The following is a 12,695-nucleotide window of genomic DNA, read 5'->3' as shown; positions in this document are numbered from 1 at the left end:
GGAGTGTTTGGTACAAATTACTAGACCGAATTTTTGTTTCTAACACTAGTTATACCAGTGTTTGGTATGATTTTAAAAATAAGTTGACTCAATCCAATGAAGGAGGGATAAACCTCTATGTGGTAATTATCTATCTTTTTTCTAATCATTTTCTTATTTTCAACTTTAGTATCAGGCGTGTTCAAATTTCGTATAAAACTGAAAAAAACAGAAAATCCAAACCGAAAAAACCAAACGCCGAACCGAAAGTCGAATTTTGTAATTCGGATATAGATGTTAAAACCGAAGTTTATTTTAATTTAGATAATTGTATCAAAACCAAATTAATCAACCAAAATAACCGAACTATTGTGGTAGAAAATGAATCGAACTGAAAGAGTATATATTGGATTATATATTTCTAAACCGAAACCAAAATAAAAAATCGAAAATCGAACAGAACCGAACGATGAACACTCATATTTACCAATTATCTTACACCCAAAAATACCCAATAATATTCTCTCTGGTTATAATTTTATCATGAAAGAATGGTAATTTGGTTCAAAGTTACTAAAAGTCCTAATTTATCCCACACAAAAATCATACAAAACATATTTTTTTTATCACCATCTATTAAATTTCCACATCAATCATTCTTGTTATCATTTATGTACTAATCATTTAATAATCTGATCATTCGAACCAAACTTAACCTTAAGAGACAAAAACAACTCCCTATGTCCCTGTACATTCTATAACATATTTATTATTTCTTTGAATTTGGTAAGGAGAATAATGTGATATTAATGTTAAACCCTTGTTTGGTTCGTTTTTATTATTATTATTATTATTATTATTATTATTATTATTATTATAAAACTCATTCTCTCAAATGGGAAATTAAACTCACCTGCCAGTAGTACTCCAGCTATTAGGGTTTCGTAATTGTATGTTTTCCAAAGGGTATTTATTGTAGGCAAATAATCTATAATTTATATCATCTTCAAATATCATATAAAACATCATATTATTTTATTACCATATAATACATTTCATTATTTATAAATAGATCGAGTATTCAACACTGAAAACTCTTGTGAATTACTTGACATGTGTTACTTGACATGTGTTACTGTTGCTGTGCAATAATTGTCTCTCTGTTAGATAGAACGATCGAATCATGATACTTGAACTGTTATAAAATTTAAAAATATTTGAATTGCACTGTTACCATCAACGATTTTATGGCACGTGGAACAAAATCTAATACTACCCTACTTCGCATTTTCACAAATAGGCCTCCATAAAGATGGGAGAAAATGGAGAAGACACATAGTTAAAATCAAATTAAATATCTCTGGTATTTTTTTTTGGGTTCATTTTTTCCTATGCTTTTTTAGTTTATTATAAATATTTTTTTTATGCTTCCTACTTATACTTTATCCCAAAATAAATCTCCTAGTTGCTCCTAAACCATACACCTTACATTAATGTTACAAATCACATTTCCTATATCAGTGAGTTACTGATCCATTAACTGGCTCTACTTCAGGTTTTACTGTTTGTTCAACGACAAAACGGTCGACGATTCTTACAGTGTTAACAGGATCCTGCTGAGAGGAAACAGATCGCCATTTGCTTGGATGCTTTCTGAGGTAGCTAAGGTTTTGTGGCTGTTTCGACTCTCCCTCCCAGTTAGGATCCAGCTTCCACTCTTTTGGAACCTGCACAAAACTCAGGAGACTAAGCTGGGAATTCAGATTTCATATTTAATCAACTGTCAGAAACTGTGCAGCATTAGTTTTATACTTTATCGACTGCAAGGGTGAAGACTTCAAGGTCGCCTTTCGAGTCTATGTGGAATCGTGTAAATGACTTGTAGTTAGCGATTCGCAGGGATGAGAATGCTTCGTCAAAGTGTATGTGAAGCCAATTGATGCAGATATAGAGGTAGCTTCCAAAAATCAATGACACGATGGGAGTCGAAAAGACCCAGAAATAAAGGAAGACGGAAGCATAATAAATGGCAGCACCTCCTCGGGGAAGTGAATCCATCCCATTCTTGCAGATGTTCTTCCTGGTGACAGCCATCACCTGAAAATTGGTGGACATAAAGCAAAAGATAAAATTACAGATTGAGAAAGAAGCATGACCGTGAGTCCTTTTTATGCCAACCTGGAGCATACTTATAAACCTTGAAATTTAACATAAATCAATGCCCTTCGCATATCGTTGTGTGGGGCATATAAAAATCCAAAACAGTAATGAGTCAGAAAAGATTTCTCACCTCAGGAACATCGAAAGCGGACATCAGATACTTTATGCATGCTGGATATAGGCCAAAAGTCCATTGCTCCATGCGTGCTCTGAGGCCTGTTGGATCCGGAAAATGCTCACTCTCAACAGATCGATACCACTCATATAAAGTGTGATAACCTGAGAAATTTTAAATTGCTTAGGTGACAATGGGTACCATCAATGAAGTATCAATGGAAATGTGAGCATGGTATCGTCGAACAGCTAGTCAAAAATAGAAATTTTAAAATATGCGACGGAAAATGTATATGCATAAACGAATGAAAACTGAATCAATAAATTAAAAGAAAAAATATCCCACAGATACACATGCAAATTTCTTTCTTTGGAAAAAAATTTTAATTTATTGATATTGTGAAACTATCACCTGCATTTGCCAATAATTTATGCTTGATACATGTCTCAATCCCCAATTCCAAAAGCAACATTAAAATCAACGCAGCAGCCAGGTGCGCAGACACATGGAGTATGCCAATTATTATTCTTCTCTTTCGAGACACTTTTGAGGGCACAAAGGTGATGGCAATAACTAACAATAAAAAAGCGCCGGCTGATGATACATACGACCATCCCAGCATATAGGTGAAAGCATCCCATACCGTGCCAAAGAAGCTTCTTAGATGGCCAGAAAATGTATCATCTCGTAACATATGTCCTAGCTTACACTAGAAAAGAAAAGGAAACTGGTGAGACATCCATATATTGAGTATATTGTAATAATGTTGTCAAATGTTTACCTGTGGAAACATGGAAAAGGCCAAGATGAAATATAAAAAGCCACCGATTGTATCAAACTGCCAATTTTTCTTCCGAAACTTCAATATATTCCCTAAAGCAATCTGCACCAAAATTCCAATAACTAGTGTCAATTATGATTTAAAAGGATAGCAATTTACACATAGTTTGTATCACAAAACTGCTGATGCACCCTGCTTGAGTCTTCAAATGAAGGGTAAGATGCCTTGCTTTCATACGTAGTCCCGTATAAATTGTTGAAATTACTAAAGACATGAGTGGGATGCAAAAATGCCCCACCACAACCATTAACAAGTAAATGTTGCACATGTACGGGCTTCTCTGACTGCACATATGAATGGCGCATGTAATGATGCAAGTCTCCTGCCATTCTGAGCTTACACCTTCCTTTCAAATGGTCACATATCAGATGGGTAACATTCTTCCCACTCGTGTCTTCCCAGTACCAGTCAAGAAGCCAATTAGGTTCGTGGGTCATGATAATCACAGAATCAGAGTCTCCAACCTAAAAAACAAATAAGAAAAAGTCAAGAAAGACCTCGGACAATGCTGAGATGGAAGTTTCTGCGTTGAATTAGTTCCCTTAACCATCATAAAAAGCAAACTAACAAATCCACCATTTAAAATAATAGCAAAAATTGGCAATAACACGATACATAACAATCTTATGTTTCTTACTAGGTGATTACAAATTAACTACCCTTAGAAGAGCCACCTATTTGAAGAGTTCCATCTGCAGAATTAATTTACAGACACCTGATATCGTGTCCATAATACAAAATCAAAGGGAGCATCAGATACAATTTTCTCCAGGTCCAATTTCATAACCTTCAGAAATCGTATGTTAATATAATCAAGGATAAGATATTATGATAAATTCTTAATTAAGATGTTGGATGATGCCCAAAATCTGCTAATCCAAACCAGAGACCATAGGTGAACTGTAACTTAAAGTGACCGACACATCCATTGAAACTTTGTAATTAATTAATTCAAACACCAAACTTAGATAATTGTGGATCACACATTGTTCTTCACATCATTATATGTGCATATATTTGAAGGAAAGCACCCTAACACATTGTTGTGTTTACATAACCTTAATTATAATATCAGCAACACAACTAAAGACATTCACTTTCAGATTCATTTCAGTATTCCAGCACGAGGACAACTAAATCTAGATAATTAGAAATGTTACCTTTTCTTTAATTAATTCTGAAAAAAACTTGAATTGGTAGACATCAATATCGCAATGCAAAGCAAGATCAAGACCAAAGACCCACCATCCTTTGGGTAGCTGAAGGGCAAAATAACTTTTCTTTTGAGGCATAAACCATCCACCTAACCAGCTCTTGTGACAAATATATCGCATAAACGTCTGAAGCCCATCAAACCAATCTGAAAATCACAAAGATGCTTGGCTACATTACACATTCATGAGCAAAAGATCGATTAATACAGAGAAATTAAACGACGGAGAGCATAAAGAAGATAAAAAAACAGAAGATGCCTATGGCACCAAAAAGGAATAAAGGAAGAAGCCCAAAGTGCAGGCCAAGAACCGAAACAAACCATGATTTCCAGGTATGAGAAAGCACTGAGGCCCATCATACTGTTTCAAAGACGACAACCCATGAGGCAATTCCGGTTTGTTTATAGCTATATGTTCCTTCTTATACCAAACTGGAGGTTGCAGAGCATATTCAAAGGGACGAAAAAGACGATTCTCATATGTGAATTCAGATGGATTGGGATACCTGGATAAAAAAACACGAAATTCAATGCTTAATCTACCTTACAATGAAGTTAAAACCCTTCATCAGGTATGCTGAAATTAAACAAGTACAATATCAAAAAGCATCTAAGGCACACGTATTGATTGTTGATGAAGACAAAACTAAAAAAAATTGCCCGCACTTCATATTAACTGGCACTTTTTTCTGAGAAGGATAAGTGACATGGAAAGTGCTTTTCAGGATCAGTCTGAAATAACACCTTGTACAGTTACATTGCAACATGAGCCAAAGGTGCTAATCTCAGGAACATAGCACAATCTGATTTGTTTGACAGATAAAATTACTTTAATGTGTCTATTGACATTATTATAGACACTTACCTTTCAAGCGACCACTCGTCAATGAGTACGTTTAACCATTAGATATAAGGCAGATAGAAATGCAGATTAGTGGATTTCATTGCCTGAAGATATCCAATCTGCTATATCTTACTTATCCAACCTTCTGGTGATTATAAACCTGATCTGTTAAATCATTCACTTAACCAAATACCTAGCATCTTGTCTCAAGAGGATAACTGGATGTTCTGAGACCACCCTCTTTGAATGAACTCAAATTCATTCTTTTTATTTGGCACAAACCCCAACAGTGTTGCGCAGGTGCCGATCTGTTTTCAGTATTTTTTTCCCCCAAAACTATAGGGAATTTGTCAAGGGGGATCAATGAGAAGCAATTCTAGATTTTAAGAGGTTCTCTTTAGCCCAAAAGCTTCACCTATAATAGGAGTACGAATGAGACAAGCTCGTGAAATTTTATCAGCTCAAACTTGATTACAAAAGATTGAACTCGAGCACAACATAAACGGATTCAGACTAAGCCTGCGAACTCAGATTCTGCTTATAAAATTTTTTTATAAATATGTTAGCAAGCTCAAATCATGAGTTAGACTTGCAACGTTACGAACAAAATCATGTCCAAAATGTTTAACAGTAGACTTTCTAGCTTGCTACCTAAGATCATTTTCTGCTCATGAAGTGGAATTACCCATTGTAGGTATACAGTGGGGGGTAATGTTACGACAGGCTCCAATGACTTTCTCTATGACAAGAAGACCCCATATCTCCTGCACATCGCAGCTGATTTCTATCAAGATGCCTGCATGACCTTTTTTTGTCTAAATCCCCCATCAAATACAAGCCTAAAGTTAGTCACCTTATCATCTCACTAGATGATCATGTTGCCACCCACACATGCTTTCTTTCCTGATCTGTATGAAAAAGTCTCAGGCCAGAAGCAGCTTCACTATTTAGAACAGCAGCACCACTGCCAGTGGGAGTGCAGTCCAAGGTATTACTGGTTTCGCCAAAAAGACCTTCCAGGTTCGTGTCTTGGAACGACCTTTAGCGCGCTAAAGTCATTTTTTCCATGGTTTACTTCTGAAAGCCCATGAATCTACCTTGGGGTGGAATAGTCAAGCCCATTTGCCAGGAAGTGGTTTGATGCAATTAAAAAGCTTTCCGCTTTACCTGTTCCAGGTAATGAATTCACCTAAAACGACAGTCAAAGCACTTTTTGATCTCATCCACCTATGTGGGAAAATATCCTCAAACTCAATTATTGTAAGGACTAATTTCCAGTCTCCATCTCAAGATCTCCTTAGTTCTACTGAATGTTTGCGGTTTGCTATGAGGAAGAGGATGACCTTTTTTCGAGATATGGAGAGGGTAACTTCTTCTTTAGGCAGGGTTGCAGGTACGGTGACTCTCCATTATGTCTGATTCTTGACTTGGAGTTCTGCCTATTAGTTATGGCTAACTACTTGATAGCTGCTTCGTTTAGTTCATAGTTATTTGTTCTACATGCTAGTTACATCTAATGATGATCCTTACAGAAGGTCTTGGAATAATTTAGGTCTCTAAGTCCTTGGTTTCAGAAGCAGAATTTTAACCAAAGTAACAGCAAAATGGGACATTTGGCGCAAGTGATGATTGAGGCACAATTGTGAGGCATCAAGCAGTGTTCTAAATGGCGGTCGAAGCAACCGTCTAGGCGGTGCCTAGGCGGTAGGCGACCGTCGACCGCACCGCCTATGGATAAGACGGGTGTTTTAGGCGGCCCAAGCTATACAGCGTTGGCGAGGTGGGTCGAGGCGGCGAGCAGGCGGGTCGAGGCGACGAGCAGGCGGGCTAGGCGGGCGAGGCAGTCAAGATTTTTAAGTTGTAGTCAACAATTTTAAAAACCTAGTCAAAGTCAACTAATTTTAAATATTAAAACCCTAGCACACCTCACTTTCTTTATTTTATTTTTGGTTTTCACAGTCGACTCTTAACTCTAAACCACCACACACAATCCACCCGCCGCCGTCGGCTGTCCGAAAAATAATTAAAAATTTTAAATTTAGTTTTTTTGTAAAAATAACTATATTACTTTGTCAGCATAATAGCATTAATATGATGATGAATCTTTATTCTTTATTAATTGTATATTATCTAAATGATATTATATTTTGTACTTAAACATTATTTAATTGCACATTTTATGTAAAAATGATTATATTGCATGATTATCTATAAAAAATTACTTAAAAAAATTCAACCGCCTCGGCGGTGCCCAGGCGGTCACCGACCGCCCCACAACGCCTCCCGCCATTTACAACCTTGGCATCAAGTCAATACCTGATCGAAGAATAGATGGCATCTTTCCGGCATATGAACAAAAATTACAGCCAGCTTAAAAGAAAATAGCACTTACTCCTTTTTAAAAAAACAAGAAGAGAGATTCTAACAAGTTATACCAGATGCATCAAGTGATACCAGTCATTGTTAGATTACAGCCAAAGAAAATGGTCCTTTAAGGTCAATTGATGCCTTTCAAAAGACATCAAAACTCATAGACTAACGAATAACTCATTGAATTATATTTGGAAAATAATCAAATTATTTAAATCACTGCCTATTTGACAAGATAAATCGTTCCCTTCATCGTCACACACTTAAAAAACAATAATAAAAAAATACTACCAGAGGAAAGGCAAGGTATCGAGCTTACGCAAGATCACCTCCAATAAGGAGCAGGTTACCACGGGGCAGCATAATTGGTGAATCATCACTCCAAACTCTAACAGAGGGCTGAGCAAGAAGTCGTGCAACGCTATAGGAAGAATTTCCACCGTCGCCAGTATCAGCCATAAAATCAAACCATAATTCGTCTCTCTCGCTAAACTGGTCATATAAAAGATCCTCATGCTTCCCTCCAACTTCAGCCCTGCTCATTGCAGCCTGCAGCAATAGGGTAATGGGATATCACCAAAAAAAAAGGCACCATATCTAGTATAATAACATAAAATAACAGCATGTTGCAGAATACACAATAAAACTAATTATGAGAATCAAGAAGATATACTTTTTAAAAGAAAAATATGAGAGTTTCACAAATACGCATTCAGATTATAGCTCTTTCTTCAATAATTAGATCCTTCATTGAGAGACAAATCTTTAAACGAAATTGCATTGAGTGTGCAAAGTCAAACTTACGTTGACGAATAAATTTCAATCAGAGCATCAATAATATGAAAATGAAACTTTCAAATACCTGCATCATACGCATGTCAAAGCGTCCAACAAACACAGTAACTGATACAAGGAGGTCAAAAACTGTCTTGAATAAATCAGCAGATGTCCTGCATTACAGAAACTGAAAAATTACAATGACTGAGGAAACGTATGGAAATAAAGATAGACAGAGAGAGAGTGGGCATACCCCGAATACCAAGGAACCATCTCCAAGAAATCAGGCTTCATTTGCTTTTTCTTCAACTTGTCAAATTCTTTTTGTGATACAGGGTGAGTAAGAGCCCATCTATTGATTAGAGAATGTGATCAACATAGAGAATTTAATCAATTAGACTTGACTTCATTAAAAAGGAGAGTTGATGAAACAACATTTAAATAATTATCATGTTAGTTACTATTTGAAACCTTGCACACTCAATCTTAATGCAGCAAGAAAAGGTAGAAGCAAACAAAGCACAGCAGTATCTTAAAAATAATGCAACGATGCCAAGAAGATTGGTGACTCTTGCACTCACCCCCTAAGCTACATAAAGTTGGATGGAAAAAAAATTAAACGCCAACACTTCTCAAAGAAAGATATGAAAGGAAAATGCACTCGCCTCCTAAGTTACATAAAGTTGGATGAAAGAAAAAACTTAATGCCAACACTTATCATAGAAAGATATGAACGGTAATATAAATCCACGGTGCTCATAATTTTTCTTGCATCTGTATGAGGACCTTTGAAGACAACAAACTGGAGGCGAAAGAAAAATAATACAATTTATGAAATAGAAAAGAAAGGGATTAGTTGACTCTCACCCGGTCGATCTCTCCACAACATAATTTGCCATGTAGAGGCCTATGAAAGTTGCCCATAATGAATATATAGGAGAAATTTCATCTGGTGATTCTTCACACGAACCACTACAAGTTAACTGAAACAAGATGAATGCAAACACATAGCCCCAGTTAAGATCATAGACAAGTATCATAAGAAAATCATAAATGTGTGTTTGGATAAAAGATATAAATGCGGGTGATTCAAATCTGTAGCAAGCGACTTGCTTGGATATTTTAAAATCCATGGATTTGAAATTCCTTAGTTAAAATTTCAAGTTACTTTTTCTATCACAACATTGGATTTCAATCTTTAGTTGATGAATTAATTTGAAATACAACACTCCATATCCATTTCTCGGATCAAAGACTTCAATTCAAATGCAGCTAAATATCAAAAGAATAAGCCATACCTCTCCATAAATGACCCACTTGGACAGAAACGGATAATCACTGGCAGAACCAACGGGAGCAAACCAAGATTTGCAAACTTCTTCTTTAAACTCATTCATACGTATAAATTTTGCAAGCCATGTATTAACTTCTTCTTTGTTCCATCGAGTAAACCAGCCAGAGAACCTCCTATCAAATGTCTTGCCTCTCATAATAGCACTGTTACCACAGTGGCTATAAAATACACAACATGCTACACTTATAACCTACACAACAATAAGTCAAGAAATAAGATCCAAGAAAGTTTGTTTTTATCAGGATGCGCTCATTGGACTTACAGCGCAATTTTGAAGAATTGTAAGTATGGCAGGTCTCCTTCCAGCCACGCGAGCAACAAGTCCAACATACCAGAGGCCAAGAAAGATTACGTGGAAAACAAGAAGAAATAAAATGGAAGATAAATAGATTGTTAAAAACAAAGATAGGTTCATCCTCATATCAACTCCCATCGATTGAAAACTAGGAAGGTGATATAAGGCAGCCACCAATATCCAGGCTATATACCTACAAAGTGAAACACCAACATTATCAAACTTCGTTAGATTTACGTTTTAGTTTCTAATCAGATTTGATGATATTCAACAAAATAAATAGCTCAAAAAGGGATACCTACCAGCGACTGAAATTAGAATAATTCGGTTTGATTGTTTTCCCTATAAAAGGAGAAGAGAAAAAATAGAAGAATCCAAGCAAGCAGGCATAGATCGACCACCATTTAATGTTGCTGTCTAACTTCTGGATAAGCGTATGCATATTTTCGGAGGATATGAAAAATAAGCAACCAATAAAAACAGCAATGACCGCATGCCGTGAATGCTGATGCGGATACGGATATGTGTGAGTGAAAATAGTCCTAACTGTCTCCATATTTAGAGTATCTAGTAAACCACTAGGCTGTCTGTCAGGCCCCATTGTAGAATATTGAAATAAGCTAACTTCTGCTTCGTAATGTTGCCAGAGACTTCAATCCACAAGAAACAACTGCACAACAGAGATCCCCAAGTCGGAATACTGCTGACAATCTTTAAAAATACATACCATGTATAGAACAATGAATATCTTAATTTAACACAGTTAAGTTATGCATAAAGAGTCCTTGTGTAAACAGAGTGATCTAGGCAAAAATGTTCCCTTCTCACACAATCCCCAGAAAATGTCAAGTAAATTAGAAGAACGTTCAAGTCTCGGACACCGCACAATCAACAACATTCAGAGTAAGGATCAGACAGAGTACGCCAAGCAACATAAACTATAATAATTGTCATCAAACGTTGCCGATATTCCTAAACCAAGAAAGTCTACAGAATACACAGCACCAAATTATTCCAATATGACGCTTCATTCAAGTAGTGCCAGAACAAACCAACAACCTAGTGAAGCAATTGAATTTAACAAATCAATCCACGACCTTTGATAACAAAACCAGGAAACTACAAAAGCCAAGAACTCAATACATAAATAGGGATCCGCGAGCATAACCAGCAATTGGGTTTTTCCTATTCCAATCGACAATGACACTGGCATGCTGAACAGACCCAAAAAGGAAAAATAAAAATAAACAAACATTCACAGAACACACAACTTCCGCAAGTGTATCAAAGATACCTGATTCAAGGAAGATGAGATAGAGCAAGAGAACCCAGAAAGCAAGCGTGTTGAAAAGGAAAATGAAATATTTCAGAGATCAAGAAACAAGAATCAGCCTACATCTGAGAGTTATTTCTTGAGGGAAAAAAAGGAACAATTCCATAATCGAACCGCATATTCTTCGAACTCCGAACTCCCTCGTACCGAACCCAGAAATTATTTGGATTTTTTTTAGAGAACTCGGATCACTTTCGTATTTAAATTGGATTTTTGCGTTTACTTTTTTTTTCAAGAACTGAGACAGCTTCGTAGGTAGGTTTGGATTTTTTTTGTTTTTTTTTTTTTTTTCAATTTTGAATATATACATATATCTATCTAATAACTTATTTTGAAAATTATTTTAAAACTGATATAATTTATATTATATTCCAAAAATAAAAGATATCCTTAAAATAAAAAATTTTAACTTTTCCTATTTTAATTTTAATCTATTAATTCATAAATTTTTTATCTTCTTAAAATAATTTTTTATTTTCATTTATTTGATATGAAACCATATATTTAAAAGCTGACCAAGCCAGACAATGAAATTCATTAGTGGTAAGACGTGACAGAGTTGTTTTTGTTAGATAGAATTTTTTTAAGTTTTTTTCTATCAGAATACGAATAAAATCAAAAAACTCAACGTTCATATCTTTTTTTTTGTTCTCATCGGATTTATCTTGTTAACACGCCGATCTCGTAATAGTAAAGAAGGACAAAAATATGATAAGTAGAGCCGATTGAATGGTGGATTGGTCGGGGACGACCCATCAATCCCTATCTAATGATACTATTATATTAGAGGCTAGATGAAAAGTTCCCTTAATCTTGAAGTCATGCGACTCGAGAAAACTTGGAAGGCACCTCTTTTCTTGATAAACAATTTTTTTTATTGGTAACTAATTGACGTCATAATTTTTGGGTTTGCAAAAATAATTAATAAAATAATATATTCATATATAGCATAATACGTAAGGGCAGAAATTATAGTTCTTAATTATTATTTTTCGTATTTTATAATCAAGTGGATATAATTTGTTGTGTATACCAAATTGGAATTGAGTTCTAACTAAAGCTATTCACAAGCAGTTTTACACGTATACATCCTAGTTTTGACTCTTAACATGACAAAGGTTCAAAAAAAATTGTCAAACGTTATTTTTTGTTAAAAAATACGACCAAGACTTGTTTAAATATTATACATATATATGTATATGTATATGTATATGCAAGTAGGAACACAAGAATAAAAGCATTTGTTATAAATAATAATTGATACCCCCATAAGGATGCGAGTCATGGACGACGCGGAGTATTAAATGGATAGCCCAAATCAGAGTCAATATGTCAGGTGTTATCTTCATCAACTGGGCATTTATCCTCTTCCCGGACAATCAAGAGCCCGGGCTCTCATACAAGCTCTCGGGTA

General features: G+C 35.5%; 1 protein-coding gene across 3 annotated transcripts; it reads right to left on the bottom strand.

The window, feature by feature from the left end:
- Window positions 1-1,315: 1,315 nt before the first annotated feature.
- On the bottom strand, window positions 1,316-11,506 carry LOC140819025 (uncharacterized). Of its 3 annotated transcripts, none has more exons than XM_073179022.1 (16): window positions 11,243-11,506; window positions 10,251-10,618; window positions 9,916-10,141; window positions 9,598-9,843; window positions 9,167-9,282; window positions 8,553-8,651; window positions 8,385-8,472; window positions 7,842-8,071; window positions 4,630-4,814; window positions 4,256-4,455; window positions 3,227-3,559; window positions 3,036-3,137; window positions 2,666-2,963; window positions 2,270-2,418; window positions 1,792-2,076; window positions 1,316-1,706 (listed from the first exon to the last, which is right to left on the bottom strand). In XM_073179022.1, exons 2-16 carry the CDS (start codon window positions 10,547-10,549, stop codon window positions 1,497-1,499), a joined length of 3,066 nt encoding a protein of 1,021 aa, XP_073035123.1. In that variant the 5' UTR covers window positions 10,550-10,618; window positions 11,243-11,506; the 3' UTR covers window positions 1,316-1,496. The 3 variants fall into 3 exon arrangements, with proteins under 3 accessions (XP_073035123.1, XP_073035124.1, XP_073035125.1); XM_073179023.1 differs by having other exon boundaries at window positions 11,345-11,506; XM_073179024.1 differs by lacking the exon at window positions 11,243-11,506 and having other exon boundaries at window positions 9,598-9,811; window positions 10,251-10,474.
- Window positions 11,507-12,695: the final 1,189 nt, after the last annotated feature.

The sequence above is a fragment of the Primulina eburnea genome, chromosome 18 (genome assembly GCF_022965805.1).
Source record: "Primulina eburnea isolate SZY01 chromosome 18, ASM2296580v1, whole genome shotgun sequence".
NCBI lineage: Eukaryota > Viridiplantae > Streptophyta > Magnoliopsida > Lamiales > Gesneriaceae > Primulina > Primulina eburnea.
Note: the sequence above shows the minus strand (reverse complement) of the source record. Positions and strands in the feature narration are given on the sequence as shown.